Below are 17,335 nucleotides of genomic sequence, written 5' to 3'. Positions count from 1 at the left end.
GCCCAGAAATGTGTTATGCAGTCCTCAAATATTTGCCGAGTTCTGTTGATTACCAAGAGCTTTTGTGTAGCCTACTTGGGTGGTAATCAACACTGCATTTCGCATAATGTTATGAAGCAAGAAAAATGGGAAGATGGGAGAAGAGGTGTAAGAATTGGGCTGAACTCTGAAGCATAGTATGAGAAGGAATTGGGGATTTTAGTAATTCTCATAGTTCATTTATTAATATTTTTTAATTCTGTCCTCCCTCTCAGGAGCAATCATTACAATAAAGCTTTTTATCTTCACAATAAAGAGAAGGTTGAATTAGATATGGCATTAAGCACATAGTTTGGCTGTGGTGTGTGTGTGTGTGTGTGAGAGAGAGAGAGAGAGAGAGAGAGAGAGAGAGAGAGAGAGAGAGAGAGAATAGCAGAAGCAGAGGCCCTTGATAGGGATTGAGACTGTGGCATGCAAGGAGGGGGCATTAACCTTTTGTCCCTACCATAGTCCTAATACAGATTAGGGCAAGGGTGGCTCTAGAGGGGGGCCATAATCTCTTAGGATCATAGATGTCCCTGACTTTACCCCATTTCTGTTTCAGAAAACTAACATATGGGACACAGCTTGCCCTCCCGGAAATGCACTTAGCCTCTTCTGTGCCCCCCCTCCTTTTTTCTCTCTGGTGCCACCACTTGGCTATGGACCCCCAGGCTGTTCTTTGCCCCAGGATATAAGCTCTCATTGGCCTCAACAATGAGCCCTTTTCAGTGGCAGTATCACAACTGAAATGCTTTCCCTAGAAAGATAGAACTGGCTCCCCTTTCTGCCCATTCTAAGCAGCTTCTGAACACTTTATTTTTGTTCTGCAAGACTTTGAAGTTGCTTGTTTTAATCCACCAACAGTAGTTTGCCTTTACATCACTGCTTTTTAGTGTCTTGTTGCATTGTGGTATGATTTTGGTGTTTTAGATTATGTTTCTTTTATTTGTTAGCTGCCTTTGGCTTGCATTGGCAGGATACAAATATTTAAAACGAACAAATATCCAAAGTGCTTGTTTGCAAATGAGCAGGCATATAGGAAGCCAATTCCACAACCTTTCATATTTTATCCATATATTCCAACCACCTTCCAGGTATGATGGAAGTGGTAATCCTATCACATCTGGCAAGGTTGGGAATCCTCTGAGCTAGGCTGCCCTGGAGCGTTTCCACACAGGGCTGTTACTATGAATCTCCTTTGGAAGAGAGTGTGTTTCACTGGCCAAACTTACCCTGAAGTCCATTCGAGATATTTGGAAGCACCACACACACAAATCGGGCTTTGTCTTCCAAATTTAAGCTTGTCCCAATGTATTTCCAGTTTTTAAAATGCTGGTTTTAAGCGGGTTTTTCTGAAAATGTCAGAGCAAATAGGGAGAGGCACTGAGTAGAATCATCAACTTGATAAGAGGGAAACACTCTTTAGAAATGCAGATGTTGCTCTTTAGAAATGCAAATTGAGCTGGCTTGCCTAAGCAAGTTGCCTACCTTTCAGCCTGTGAGACATTTCCAGATAAAACTTCTCTGTCTTCTCTTCTAGAACTGTCCTGAAGGCTCCAGAGATTTTCGAGCAGAGCAATGTGCTATGTTTGATGGGACAGAATTTCAAGGAAAGAGATACAAGTGGCTGCCGTATTATGGAGGTAATAGATGGGTTTGCTCTTAGTGGATACTTCTTCAGCTTAGATGACACAGAGGATTTGGGTGAAAGTGAAATAGCTTCTTCTTTTCAAACAAAAATCTGCTGAGACAGTACTATAGTGTTCCATTCTGGAAGAGTATCCGGAGTTTACAGGGGCATATCTATAGGGGGGCAGGGGGGGCACGTGCCCTGGGCGCCACTTGAAGGGGGGGGCGCAATTTCTTAAAATTAAATAATTAAAAAAATGGCCACCAAAAACAAAATGGCCACTGGGCATGCTCAAATGGCCTCTGTGAGGCCCTAGGGCATGCCACGCCTCGCAGAGGCCATTTGAGCATGCACAGTGGCCATTTTGTTTTCAGCAGCCATTTTTTAAAAAAAAAAAAATTTAAATGACCACCACACATGCTCAAATGGTGCCTGTGAGGCCCTAGAGGCCAGTGGGAGGAAGGGGAAACTTTGCAGACCCCCCCACAGCCTTTAAGATGTCCCCCGAAGGGGCTACAGGTAATTTTTTTAAAAAAAAAATTAATATAATATGTCACTGTACACATATTCAGATTGGCACTATGTACAGAGAATAAGGGCTTGTGAATACTGAGCTGAAGTTTATGAGCTAAGATTGTATCCATTTGCTCTTACTTTGCTTCTTGTGATAAGTGAGTTAAATGTGATGTCTTAATAATATGGCTATTAATGGTCAGTTTGTCTTTGAATCAGTGTGAAATCCTTAGTATTAAGGCCCACTGGGAGTTTCTTGCTCTTTCTCTCATTTTTACTGACTTTCTGAAATACTAGAATATATTCCAAGCAGTGACACAGTTTACTCTGCATATCATTTAATTATTTTCAGAGTATCTGGGAAAAGTCAAATTCTCCATTTATTTTTAAAACTTATGTAATCGTGATGCTACAATGCATAGTAGAGAATTAGACAGGCACTTCTTTTAGTTTTTCCAAGTACAACTCCGCATAATATTTGGGGATTTCATGAGCCCCAGCATACTGAAATTTGTCATTTTCCAGCATTTTAACCTGAGCTATCCAAACAAATTAATGATAGTCCCACAATTTGGATAGTTTAAAAAAATAAATCTGAAGTGGTAGATAGGAGCTTGACCACATGTATGATATTGGTAATTTTTGTAATTTTTTAAATTTTTAAAATAAAAGTTTTCTGAAACATGTGTGTCAGTCAGATGTATGTTGGGGGGTGGCAGGGGGGGTGCGGTGGGAGGGGCGCAATTTCAGTGCTTGCCCTGGGCTCCATTTTCCCTAGTTACACCACTGGGAGTTTATTAGAATAAATCTTGCAGTGTGTCCGGAAAATTGTCTGGCAATATAGAAGCCAATATAGCATATCTTCCTCCTAATTTTAAGATATCTTAGGATGCCTTCATAAGGTCTTATGATCTTCTTACGACTTTAAAATCACTTTAACTTTATCTGGTCTAGGTTCATTTGCACCTGGTTGCCCTTTCTTTCTTTGTTTCTTATTGCCTCTGTTAACAAGTGAAATCTGTTCTGCTGCAAAGATCACTACTCTCCAATCTAGTTAGTGCCAGAGACGAAGTATCTGCTCTTGTCTAGTTCAAAAATATGCAACTCTTTGGTGATAATGGTGGATAAAGGATTAATGATGCACTTAAGGGACATCACATCTCTTCCCAGCAGGCCACATGGAGGTTTCAACATGATTGTAAATCTGCCTTCAGGCACGACCCTGAAAGGGGTAAACTATGTTCTTCATATTCTAAACTACGGTGTTGGTCTTAATCTGTGTGTGCAAATGGCACAAGATAAGTTTAAGGGGATTTTTAATGCCCCTTGTGAGAACACCCATAATTTATAATTTTAAACCCAGGCAGCTGGAACCAGGAAATGTATCAAGCAAACGTTGTGTCATTTACTATGTCCCAGTTGAAGAAGTTGGGCACATCCAAAACCAGCAATAATTCATGATCCAGCTGTTGAATTATTACTCCAGATATTATTTATTTATTCAAATTATATACCTTATATATAATTATATATATCAGGAATATTATATATTATATTCCTGAAGTTGCTCAGGGCAGTTTACGTTAAAATCAAAAACACAGGGGGGGAAACCAAAATAAAATAAAATTTAAACCAGATTAAATTTCATTAAAATTAAGGTTAAAACTAGATAGCATTAAAAGCTAGGCTGAAGAGATGGGTCTTTAAGGCTCTCCCAAAGGCCTCTGAGGAAGACAGTCCTCTTATATCCATGTGGGGGTGTGTGTGTGTTCAACAACCTAAGGACAGCAACTGAGCAAGCCCAATCCCAGGCTGCCACCAGATGAACTGGTGGCACGCAAAGAACTGATCCCTCCTGGAGCTTTCCCACACATGGGGCTTTACCCCCGAATCTCCTGTTCTCACTGCAACCAGATTCCCACCGAAGTCAGTTCAAAGTCTTTGGAACACCTCAAACACCCCTGGAAAAATTATTATTATTAATTATTATTATTTCATTTTATATCCCACTCTTCCTCCAAGGAGCGGTGTACTACATACTTGAGTTTCTCTTTCACAACAACCCTGTGAAGTAGGTTAGGCTGAGAGAGAAGTGACTGGCCCAGAGTCACCCAGTTAGCTTCATGGCTGAATGGGTATTTGAACTCGGGTCTGCCCAGTCCTAGTCCAGCACTCTAACCACTACACTATGCTGGCTCTGATGCAAATCCGATGCCAAGTGCTGACATTAGTCTTTACATTTACATGCTAAGAGCAAGTCACACCTATAGAATGCAAAAACAAAGCTGCCTAGTGGCCTTGCCTGCAACCCTGAAACAAAGAGTTTAAAATGCAGTTTGCAGACTTTTTGCTCTTTGAAAGTTTTTGCAGGGGGGAGATCTGGGAGGAGGACTTGCAGTCTTTTGCAGAAATGAACATTTCTTTGCGTGCCATTCAAGCTGGGATAGGGCTGCGAAAGCAGAGGCAATGCTGCAGGAGGGCTGGCGTGTGTGTGTGTGTGTATGTGCTGGAGTTGTGCGGCCGGGGCGGGCAAGCAGAATAGAAAGCCAAGGCTGATGGCTAACAGGCAGTCTGATCCACAAACCAATTAAGCAAAAATGTGTGTATGTATGTGTGGACCTCAACAGATCACAGAGGGTGCTTTAATTACCAAACCCTTGGGGGAAAGGGAGGCGTGGTATCTCACCTTCTCTAGGAAGCCATTGGCCACAAGGAAAACACAGAAGCGAGCTATGTGTGAACCTACACAAAAGAAAACTTGCAGTAGAGAGGGAAGGGGCTGCTTCCCTAATGCTGCGAGTTTTATTCAAAGTGACTTCCCTCATTGGATACTCCAAGAACTGGAAGTCCTGTGTGGGGAAAGCTCCAGATGATCTTAATGAGCAGTGAGGAACTTGTAGAGAAAGTCATTATCCCGGGTAACCTGGACCTAAGCCATTCAGGGCTTTAAAGATAATAACCAGTGCTCTGTACTTTGCCTGGAAACGTATCATCAGCCAGTGCAACATAATGTGGTCTATCCAGGATACCCCAGAGACCTATCTGGCTGCTGCATTTTGAACTAACTGAAGTTTCCAAACTATGCATGAAAGTAGCCCTACGTAGAACGGATTGCAGTCATTCAACCTGGAAGTTACCAGCTGGTGCACCACTGTTTTCAGGTCTTTCTCCTCAAGGAACAGGCAAAGTTGTTGAGTCAAAGCTGGTAAAAAAAACACTCCTGGCCACAGCCGGATCCAAGAGCGCTCCCAAGCAACGAACCTGTTTTTTCAGGGGGAATTTATCCCCGTCCAGAACAGGAAATTCAAACCTGTCTTGCATATTATGTCCCCCAACAAGGAGTACCTCCATCTTGCTTGGATTCAGCTTCAGTTGATTCTCCTTCATCTAGCCCATTACTGCCAGTAGGCAGGTATTTAAGGGGCTAATGGCATTTCCTCATATTGATGACAAGGAGAAATCGATTTGGGTGTCATCAGCATATTGATAACACCCAGCAACAAATCCCCTGATGACCTCACCCAGCGGTTTCATGTAGATGTTAAAAAACATAAGTAACAGAATGGAGCCATGAGGGACTCCATATAGCAGCTCCCATTTTGAAGAGCAACTGTCACCAAGCACCACCATCTGAAATCTACCCAAGATGTAGGAGCAGAACCACTGTAAAACAGTGCTCCTGTCCCCAAAATTTCTCAGGCGATCCAGAAGGATACCATGGTCGATGGTACTGAAAGCCACTGAGAGATCCAAAAATACCTGGAAAGTCACACTGTCAGTTATCTGCCAAAGTTCATCTATCAGGCCAACCAAAGCCATCTCAATCCCATAGCCCACCTTAAAGCCAGTTTGAAATTGGTCTAGATAGTTTCCTCCAAGATTGCTGGGAGATGGTCAGCCACCACCCTCTCAATCATCTTACCCAACCCTGGGAGATTGGAGACTGGATATATTACACTATCATCCATACCTTTCTGATATTGGAAAAAAAATGCTTGTTAAGGGAAAGTGTATAATTTATATAAATTTGATTGTAATAAAAGTCTACTTTCCTTGGATTTGATATAAGGCCTCAAAAAAGAAAGAAATTATGTTAAAGAAAGAAATTATGTAAAAACTATTGAGTGTATTTGTGGGTCTGTATTGAGTAACATTGCTTTTTAACTTCCCTCGTAGCACCCAATAAATGTGAACTCAACTGTATACCAAAAGGAGAGAATTTCTACTACAGGCACAAGGAATCTGTGGTTGATGGGACAGCCTGTGAGCCTGGGAAACGTGACGTCTGTGTGGAGGGAGTTTGTCAAGTATGCATTTGTATCTCCTTTATCTCTCTTCCAAAGACAGCACACATCTCCCTGTTATCATTGTTCTTATTTATTTATTTATCATATTTGTATCCTATCATTCATTCAAGGAACTACTAGTACAATACATGGGGATATCCCAATTTATCCCTGCAATAACTTTGTGAGGTAGGTTAAACTGAGACACAGTGCCTTGGCAAGGCTATTTTGTGAGCTTCATGGCAGAGCAGGCATCTGGGTAGAGTCTGGCCAATATTGCTTAAAGTTGATTTTGCAACTGATTATGTTTGTTTCAGGACGCTTTGAGGAAGGTTATTGTCCATAAGGCTGTTGCTCTTAACATGATCTCATCTGCCAAATGAGGTGAGGTGGGTGGCTACTAGGGAGAGGGCCTTTTTAGTGGTTGCACTCTATTTATGGAAGAGCCTCCCCAGTGAGGTTTGCCTGGCTTCATCACTTTGTTCTTGTAGATGCCAGGTAAAGAACTTTTTGTTCACTCAGGCCTTTTACATTTTGATATTTGATTTTTAAAAACTGATTTTTAAAAATGTTCTAAATGGCTTTGTATTATATTTTTTAATTTTTCTTGTGTTGTGATTTCATGGGTTATGCATTTTTATTTGATGTTTTAATGTTATATTGTGAGCTACCCAGAGAACACTATGTTTTGGGGCAGCTAACAAAGTTGTTTATTATTATTATCCCACCCCATATATTATCCAAGGTAGGAGATGGACAAACAATTCCCCCCCCCCCCATAAACCTGCTGGTTGGAAAGAAGGATCACTGCTTGTGGAATGTACATGGACCCCTGTTGATGTCAGAACAGACGGTGGAAATTGCCAGAAGAGGAGAGAAGCCACAGTCAAGAAAGATAAAGACCTCAGGAAGGAACTTAACAGGGAATTTCAGAAAGCTGTTAGAAGAGACAAGGAGCAGTACTACAATGACATCTGTAAAGACCTTGAGGATGGAAATAGGCACAGAAAAAACAAGGAAAGTTTTCCAAAAGATCTCTGAACTCAGAAGGAGGTTCCAGCCTCGAATTGGTATGCTAAGGGATGCCAAAGGACAGATAGTAACTGATTCAGAGAAGATCAAACAGAGATGGAAGGAGTATACTGAAAATCTGTATGGCAGAGACGGCAACATCCAAGATACTCTAGAAGATATTTCCTATTTGCAAGAACAGGAAGATGAAGTTAGATCAGCATTACCAAGTTGGAAGGCTACAGGAATTGATGGAATAGCTACAGAAATATGGCAGGCAACAGAAGAAGAATCCGTCAAGGCTCTAACCAAACTATGCCAGCAAATGTAGAGAATGACAAAGTGGCCAACAGATTGGAAGAGGTTAGTCTACATACCCATACCAAAGAAAGGAGACTAAACAGATTGCGCAAACCATCACACAATATCCTTAATTTCACATGCTAGCAAAATAATGTTCAGGATCATACAATTCAGATTTGAGGATATCATGTACAGCCAGGAAAAGAAACAAATGGATCATAGAATGAATCAATCCAGAATTTTCACTCAAGGCACAAATGACCAGGCTCAAACTATCATACTTCAGACACATTATGCGAAAACTCAGCTCCATAGTCCATAATGCTGGGAAAAGTTGAAGGAAAGAGAAGAAGAGGATGACTAGCAGCAAGGTAGATGGACTCGATCACAACAGCAATGAATGCACCACTGAGAGACCTTAAAGGCCAAGTTGAAGAGAGATCATCCTGGAGAGAATCTATTTATGTGGTCACTAAGAGTCGAAACCGACTTGATGGCACTTAATCAATCAATCAAAAAGCAATTTTTTTCAAAAACCAGTAATACCTATTTGACTATAGGTGACAGTAGGTCAAAATAAAAATGTGTATTCACTGTGAGCCATGATGCCTCTCTCAGATAATTTCAACTCTCTTTTAAAAACCATTGTCTGTCTCCACACTAATTTATCTACTCCTTGTCCTTCATATTAAATGTAAGCCTTGTCTTTCTCTTCCTTTCTTGGTCATTCGGGTCATGCTTGTGTTTGATTCACCCTGTGCTGTTCTACAGGCTGTGGGCTGTGATAACATGCTGGATTCTTCCAAGAAGGAGGACAAGTGTCTGCAGTGTGGTGGGGATAGCAGAGCCTGTTTTGAAGTGAAGGGCCTCTTTGATGTACCCAACATCCCTAAAGGTACAACACAGTGGATTTTCTGCAAGAATTTAATAACAAGAGCACAAAAGATACCAGCCCAATTCTTAGACCAGTGCAGGCAGGGAGATTTAATTCTGCTCTTTAATCCAAAGCCAGAGCTGATAACTGAAGTCTGGGAAGGACTTGACTGTATCATCGTTGGGGCATGATACATTAACTTCAGTACTTTGAGTCATATTTTGCCAATTACATGGATGGTCTGTTTTATGGGTAATATGAATCTGGATGCAGTCAGTTCAAAACCAATGGAGTAGTTACAGCTGGATTTATAGCTTTTTCCATTTCGCTACTATTCCTTCTGAAAGGCACCTTCTGCTCACACAAGGAGGACTTTACCATGTCTTCCTCCTCTATTGCTGTTTGTCTTAATAAGTTGAATTTATTGTGACCGACTTGCTTCACTTCCTTCAGGCTACAATCAAATCTTCATCATTCCCATGGGAGCCACAAGTATCCATATTAAGGAAGCGACACCAACCAGAAACTTCCTGGGTAAGCACAGTGTTCTCATCATGAGTGTTTCCACACGAGCATTTTCCTCTGGAATTGCCATCCTTTGTAGTTCAGTCACCTCTAACAGAACATCCACATGATGTCATTTCCAAATAATTGACTGTGCTCTTCTGCATTTCCCTCCCATGTTTCTTCAGATCAGATTTGTGGCCTTTTGAGGGGGAGGGGTAATAATTACAACTCCAGAATGAACAGACAACATGCTTTTAAGTCTTTCAGGGCTCCTTTGCTTTTAAATGGAACCTTTCCTCTTTTCAGTTTTAACTGGTTTTATTACTTCCCTGTTCATCAATGGGGGTTTAGCTCTGGGCAGCCTCAGCTTTGCCTGTTGAATAACTTATCTGAATTGTCCTCATGTCAGTTTATTTTCCCACCTGGGGTGGGGGAAGCTTGCTTACTACTTTCTCTTGTGATTAAAAAAGAGTTAAAAATGGGATGACATGAATAATTAAAGTAACATTCAAATAATGGGTAGTAAGCAAAGTAAGAGGTAGTTAAAACTGCATGCTCAGAAAAGTAGACTGGCATGAATAGTCTCTCAATTCTGAGAGGCTATTCAAGGGGCAAGTTGGAGGCTCTTCAGCACTCATCCCCCAGTGATGAAAAGGGAGGTAATAAAACGAGCACCCCTGAAAGAGGAAGCAATGGAAAAGACCTTTGCTGGATGGAACTTACTGCAAGTAACCCAGAAGCATCTTGGCCATGGAGAAGGGCATTGCTGCATAATAAAGCACTATATTAAGTGGCGTATGGAACTTCAATTTTAATTTTACTTCCAGCTAGTTGTGAAATAACAATGTTTCAGCAACACTGAAAGGCTCTAGTGTGAAAGCACCGCATTGTGCTATTGCTCTGTGTAAGTGGGCATTAAGTGCATAATTCCAATTTTCATTTTTTAACTTCTTCCTGCATATTTTAGTATAGCATTGAAATTTCTGGGACTGTGCTATTTTAAAATGCAGGTGAGCTAAGAATATGCTCACAAGGAATGGGTTTTCTGTGTACCAAAACTCTGGCAGTAGCCTCTGTCTGCTACACAAGCAAGAGACTTGGACAGGAGAGCAAAGATCACCAGTTGTTTGGTTGTGGTTTCCCACAGGGATTTGATTTCACTTGGCACCTGCTGAAAGTTTCACACAGCTTCCAGTAACCTTTGTTGTATCTGTACATCAATACACTCTGGAGCTATTGGCCTTCCCTTATGATCCGGTGCATAGAATATAACTATAATCGCAGCAGACGTGTCTTCTCACACAATAACCACCTTTTCCAATAGGGTCAGCAATAAGGAGTCTTTAGTTGTAAGAAAAACAGTTCTTATAATTTCCTGCCCTTTGTTTTTTTCCACAGCCATCAGGAATATCCTGGGATCTTACTATTTAAATGGGCACTGGACAATTGAATTCAGTCGGACCTTGCATATTGCTAGCACAGTTGTACATTATGACAGGGGTTCTGAGGGTGATCTGGCTCCTGAGCTGCTTCATGCCAGAGGTCCCACTACTGAGCCCTTGATCATTGAGGTAAGCATCTCTCTGTTCACTTTTCTGTATCTTATACTCACTCTCCCAGCCCCAAACTGTGCAGAGGTAGTCTTGGAATATTCGCAGAACTGAAGGGTCAACAAAGTCATAAATAAAAATTAAACTAGCTGAACCCACACAGAGCATCTGTGAGGTAGTACACTGAGCCTGTGGCATCCTCCCCCTCTCCTCCTACAACTCACTCTCTTCCCCCCTCCACTTGATCTCTTTGTCTGTCTCCCCCCACAACTCTCTCGCTCACGCTCTCTCCCCTTCACAACTCGGCCATCGTCTTTGGCCCACTGGCGCCCGCTCTCCCTTCAGCCCACTGGCCGGCTGGCCCAGCAGCAGCTGCCTCCACAACCCATGCCCTGTTCTTGGACGACCAGCCGGCCCAGCAACAGCCACCTCCTCAACCCGGGCCCGCTGCCTCCTCCCGCCTCCTTCCTCCTGAGGCTGGTGGGGCTTCTCCCTCCTCCCTGCCAAGCTACTTCTCCCCCTGCCGCCACCGTACCTCCTCCTAAGCCCGCCAGCAGCCTCCGGGCAGCGGGGCTTTGCCCGCCACCCGACTCCCTCCCTCCCTCCCTGCCAGCCAGCCATCCAGGCAGCCATTTTTGGGCAGCCGTGCCACCGCCATGTCGCCTCCTAAGCCCATTGTCTGTCCCGGCGCTGAGCAGCAGCTCCACCCCCGCCTTTTCATTGGTCGTGACTGCAGCAGGGATGGGACTTGCCAAACATCCCCACACATCCCCACACAATTCTCTCTTCAGTCGGCCACAAGAGAATTAAATAAACAGATGCTGGGGAGGTTCAAGAGACAATAGTCATTCTCTGACTGAACTACCATTTTATCCTTTGATCAAACAGTAAGAGAGGAAGGGAGATCTGGCATAGGCGTTACCTCAGGAAGGTGGCTTTATGCAGCTCCCAAATGGGGAAGAACACTGAAGTGATCCTTCAATTGTCTGTGTGTTGTCTAGATTGCTGCTGGAGCAGCAGGATCATCCAGCAAGAATATCATCTGTTCTCTTCACAGATGCGTCCAAACTGTGACAATTTGTTTCTGGGCAGTAATCCCAGCATGATGGGGTTCTGAGTAGTAGATAGGAATAAGTGTGTTTTCAGAATGGTCTGAGGGTCAAGCGATACATTACTTTAAGCCTGTGTGCTTCACTGCAAAGCCTTGGAGCCAGTGGCAGCTCCCATTGGTATAAACTGTGGCTCCCTGATTTATTAGGTTTGGGCAAAGCTTTAAGCTGAATATGCCACACAGAGCGCCCCTCTCCTGACACTGTGTAGAGGTGATCATTCCTAGTGCAGCACTTTGCCCAGTGCAGGAGGGGCTTCTTCAAGGAAAATGGAGCCCATTTGAGACTCAACACCATCTTGGAAGGTGCTCCCAGAGGGCTAAAAAGTTTAGCCCTTCCCGATACTTTCTCCATAGAGCTCTGTAGGGAAAGCGCTGGGAGGAATGACGCTTCCCAGCACTCGATGCACACCTTCCAAGATGGCACTGAGGTTCAACAGGGCTCAGTTTGTCTTAAAAAGCCTCGCACCCTCAGTGCTGGGGAAAGAGTAGCATTGTGCAGGGGTCGGCGTTTTGGGGAACGGCTCTCACTTTTAAGGTTTTTTGCTAAAATGGCCCCACATGAAAAATAGTGAAGATCACTGCTTTGCAAGCATATCTTTGCTGTGATGTCCTTGTTTCTTCTGTGTAAAAAAGTGCACATGTGGGGACCTGATCTGAATCAGCACCAGAGTGGAAAGGAAAGAAGCTTAAACCCTTTGCTCCTGCCATAGTTTTGATCAAGATCTAGCCCCCACCCCACCCCCCACTATTTGACTTGAGGGAGAAAAGCTCTGATTGCAACAACTGGGACATTTCCCCCAGGTCAAATGTAAATGTAAACATCAGTGACCAGGATAATGTAAACATCTAGTTCTGTACACAGTCAGCGAATGAGATGGCAAAACCTACAGGACTGTACCACTTCAGAATGTGGGTAGGGGAATCATACAGTTGAATGCTCCTCAGTACAAAAGCATTCAGATGAACAAAACTAGTATAATTGGGAAAAGGCTTGACTTGAACTCTTATAAGCAGGTTGGGGTTTATTTTTAGAGGAGTCATTCGCTCCTGCAATTCCTCATGTGCAATGTAAAATGGTATAGTTCAAAAATGCCTTTCCCATCTCTTCTGCTATTTATTTGTTGTTTTTATTTATTTTATTTACTTACTTTATTTGGCACATTTCTATACCGCCCCGTATGCAAATCTCTGGGCAGTCCACAATCTAAAACACAACAACAATTAAAACATTAACACAGTTAAAACATGTAAACATAAATTTAACACAATTTAAACAATCTATGTACACTAGACAGATGTCAGGAAATACTGCCATAAGATGAGCGGAGGGGGGAGTAGCTTCCATGACACCTGCTTTGCCTCTTTCCTTTTCAGCTTATCGGCCAGGAGCCCAACCGAGGGGTGCATTACGAATACTACCTGCCCTTCCAAAGGCAGAGCTTGGGCTACAACTGGGGCTATGGCTCCTGGGAAGAATGCAGTGCTGAGTGTGGTGGAGGTAAGGGGTGATGGGCACACAGTCTGCAAATGAGATGGGAGTGTCTCGCAGAGGGTGCTGGGATGCAGAGCTGGCTGTGCGATTTCCTTGCCCTGGGATGTCCTATGCAGAAATCAACTGCTTCAAAACCACTCCGAGATACAGAGGATCTGAACAGCAATGGTACTAGTGCTGAGTATGAGTTGCTGCTGCTGGACAAGCATGCCTGTTATGTTGTATTGCTAGGGCTGTGCTTGTTGCACGTTAGCCTATAGAGCTGACACATACCTCAGTGTGTTATCATAGGGAGCTGCCTTATACGGAGTCAGACCACTAGTCCATCTAGCTCAAATTGTCTGCCCTGACTGACAGCAGCTCTCCAGGGTTTCAGACAGGAGATGCCAGGGATTGAATCTGGGTCCTTCTGCAACTGACCTACACCCCGTCTGTCCTGAGCATAGGGCCAGTTCTCATCCGCTCTGATTATGGAGCCAGTAGCATGTTTGCCATGGCATGGCATCCCTTTCCCATTTAACACAGACAGTAACAGGTCTGCCACTGTGAGTGCAATTCATAATGTGGCTTGAACAACTTTTCTTACAGTTCATAAGAAAGGTGCAGACCTGTTTGCATTCATTCATGACCTAAAGTCCATCCATCTGCTTATTAGGGGTGTGCAAACTGGCTTGAATCCAAACTGGTTCGACATCGAACCAGTTCAGTTTGAAGGTTCAGAGTCGAGCTGAACCAGCCCCAGTTCGGCTCGACCCCGAACTGAACCACACACACACCCCAGTTTGAGAGTTCGTCAAGCTTTTTCCTTTTAAAAAAAATGTTTGTCAACCCCCCCCCCGAACCAAACTAAACAGGGGGTTCGAAGGGGGCCAAAACCAAACTGTCCCGGTGCAGTTTGAGTTCAGTTCGAACTCGAACCAAACTGGGCCAGGTGGTTTTGTGCACACCCCTACTGCTCATCCTTTCCAAAAGCAGAGCTGACCGCAAGGTTGCAGTGGCCCGGGGACAAAAAGTGAAGATGTGCCCCTTCCCTCACCTTTCATCAGAGAGTGTGAGGGGGAGACCAAAGAGCAAGTAATCACCCAGCAGGCAGTCCCCCGCCCTTTTAGGAGCCCAGGGATAGTTGTCATCCCCTGACTGCTGCTTTTTCAACTGTAGCTATGCCCCCAGGCTGTAGATACATTTGCTAGATGAGTTGTATATGATATGGTGTAGTCTGAAAAGCAAGAATTAATATTTTAAAAATAACTTTGTTAGCTGCCCCATAACAAGCATTCTCTGGGTGTTATTTCATTCCATTCGTGCCTGAGCCATGGAACCTTTTTCTCAGCTGGAGACCATACTAAGCTTTTTAATCTTGTCTCTGAGTTGCATCACTGTAGGGCAGAGGTGGGCAACCTTGGCTCTCCAGCTGTTGCTGAACATAGGAACAAAGGAAGCTGCCATATACTGAGTCAGACCATAGGTCCATCTAACTCAGACTGGCAGCGGCTTCTCCAAGGCTGCAGGCAGGAATCTCTCTCAGCCCTGACTTGGAGATGCCAGGGAGGGTACTTGGAACCTTCTGCCCTTCCCAGAGCGGCTCCATCCCCTAAGGGGAATATCTTGCAGTACTCACACACCAAGTCTCCCATTCATATGCAACCAGGATGGACCCTGCTTAGCTATGGGGACAAGTCATGCTTGCTAACACAAGACCAGCTCTCCCCACTCCTACAACTTCCTAACTACAACTCCCATCATCTCCAGCTGTAATTTATTGTGGTTGGGTATGATGGAGTAATTCAGCAAGAGCTGGAGAACTATGGTTGCCTCCTGCTGCTGTACTAGAACATATCTCATGTAATCACACGTTGAGGATCCTGGCCTTTGTTCTAATGCCATTCCCTGGGCAGCAGGATGCAGATAATGGAGTCCTGTATTGCTCAGGAAATATGGCATTTCTAATCTCGTTGCATTTTAACTGTGCTGTGAATATGTGGCTTGGCCCAGAGTACTTTACTGTTTCCCTTCTACAGGTTACCAGTCACGCCTGGTCTTTTGCACCATTGACAATGAAGCATATCCGGATTATATGTGCAGAGATAAGCTACGACCAGAAAATAACCGGACGTGTGGCCTTCAGTCGTGCCCACAGACAAAACGGTGAGTCTTGATTGGCTTCTCCACCTCACTTTTCAAGTACGTGGCAAGTCTGATTACCTAGTTACTTGGCAAGTCTGAACCATCTCTGTCAGGCTTTTAGTAATCTCTGAATGTTTAAAATGTTTAATTTGCTGTTTTTAACAGTTTTGTTTTGTTTTTCTGGTGTTTATATTTGTGAACTGCCTAGAGCCTTTGGAGTCAGGTGATATATACAATTATAAATTATAAATATAATTAATTAATTAATTAAATTAGCAGTGCTACTTTTCAGACCCTAATGCTCTTCTAGGAAAAACGCATGAGGGAAAAATAGCACTGTTCACATGAGGGTTGATTGAATGTGTGGAGGCGAGAAACAAGTTGTGGTGTCGAGCTCTGCCTCCCTCCTCCATGCAGTTCACATATACACTGCAAAAAGCAGCACCCTTGATTGTGCAGACAAATTTACATGCTTACACTTTGTATGTGGACAGCATCTGTCTGTGTGAATGTGCATAGGGTGGAGTTGGGGCTTGTCCCACCCCTTTGCAAGTTCAGCCTACCCAGACCGGTCATTACAAAAGCGCTACTGTGGGGTTTTTTTTAATGACCTTTACGATGAGTATGAAACTGGGAAGATGGTTATTCAAGAGAAGCCTTGGTTCTGGCAAGTTATTATGGCATGGTTTTGGCATCTCTGAGAGTACTAGGAAGGACAAGATCCTCTGTTACCAGGCCCACCAAATTCCTCCTGTGGATGGAGGGAGGTGCATTGCAATGTGCTGGATTGCTGCTGTTCTGGTGAGTGACAAGTACCAATGCGTAGGACTAACTTTAACACCATCCAGGAAGGTATTGTTGTTTGGACGTGGTGCTTTGTACAGATATGGAATGGCTTCCTGTGTCCTGGCACTGGAAGTTTTCTGAGAATAAAATAATATTTATGTTCATGATACACCTGGATTTTAAAATCTCCCTTCAGATCTCTGTATGACATCTCTGTCAAACCTGAGCCAGGAGCGTGCACTCACTTCCAGTGCACTATTTTATGAGTCTTTGTGAAAAGATCGGAGCAGCCACTTTTGCATTAATCTGTACCTGATACAACTCATATGGGGATTTCTAAAATGCATTTTCTGCAGTCACAATGTACCAGGCAACCCCAGATGTCTATATATTCACTAAAAGCTTTACAATCTTTATTCTATATATGAAGGATATCTTACCTCTATCTGCCGGGAGCATGGAGCCACAGCAGAGCATGGAGCTTGCAAACAAAGAGGTAACCAGGAGACAGTGATTGTAGGAGTCCTGTTCTTCCCTGATCCCTGCCTTCAGCAATGGTTTTCAAACTTCTAACCTCAGAGAACATTTTTGTTCCATCTATTTGTCCAACCAATGCATTTGGATGCTGGAATGCACGTCCTGTTCATGTGGGCTATTGACCAGGCTTGGGAGCTTGACTGTTGCCCCCTGCAAGTTGTGTTAACCCAAGAATGGACCCTGTGGCTACACATTGCAGGAAAAATTTGTTAAAGATTGATAATCTTAGGGAAGCAGGCTGCCATTCCTGATGTACTGATTGAGAAGCTCTTGATAGGAAGAGCCTCGGGATTTCTAAGAGCATGGTTTGAAAACCACTGGCTTAGAACATCAGATTGTTTAGTGAACCCTAGAAGGCTTTCCTCCTTGGTGGTGGTACTTAGAGCTTTGGCTTCTCTCCCAAAATGATGGTGGAATTGCTGGGGAAAGGGAGCTTTGCTTAGCAGCAGTGCTTGGTGCTGGGGTTTTTACTGACCTGTTTGACTACTGTTTGAAGAGGTGGAAGGAGAAATAGCTACTTGAGGGGTTTTTCTTCCACTCTAGAAGTAAGGCCTAGCTGTCAACTTACTATGTCATAGTGGCTAGTTTGT

General features: G+C 43.6%; 1 protein-coding gene across 5 annotated transcripts in view; it reads left to right on the top strand.

Annotated features, from left to right (window-relative positions):
- The window catches only part of PAPLN (papilin, proteoglycan like sulfated glycoprotein), a 93,571-nt gene that overhangs the window by 36,905 nt on the left and 39,331 nt on the right, over positions 1–17,335 (top strand). For 4 of the 5 annotated variants that reach the window (XM_053255515.1, XM_053255508.1, XM_053255532.1 and 1 more), the window contains 8 exons: positions 1,562–1,664; positions 6,341–6,471; positions 8,536–8,659; positions 9,092–9,172; positions 10,544–10,716; positions 13,181–13,304; positions 15,317–15,443; positions 16,639–16,704. In XM_053255515.1, coding sequence (XP_053111490.1) covers positions 1,562–1,664; positions 6,341–6,471; positions 8,536–8,659; positions 9,092–9,172; positions 10,544–10,716; positions 13,181–13,304; positions 15,317–15,443; positions 16,639–16,704 — 929 coding nt within the window. The remainder of the gene's footprint in view (positions 1–1,561; positions 1,665–6,340; positions 6,472–8,535; positions 8,660–9,091; positions 9,173–10,543; positions 10,717–13,180; positions 13,305–15,316; positions 15,444–16,638; positions 16,705–17,335) is intronic. The other variant, XM_053255525.1, reaches the window with a different exon arrangement.

This window comes from Hemicordylus capensis, chromosome 1 (genome assembly GCF_027244095.1).
Source record: "Hemicordylus capensis ecotype Gifberg chromosome 1, rHemCap1.1.pri, whole genome shotgun sequence".
Classification (NCBI taxonomy): Eukaryota; Metazoa; Chordata; class Lepidosauria; order Squamata; family Cordylidae; genus Hemicordylus; species Hemicordylus capensis.
This window is presented reverse-complemented; position numbering and strand designations above follow the sequence as displayed.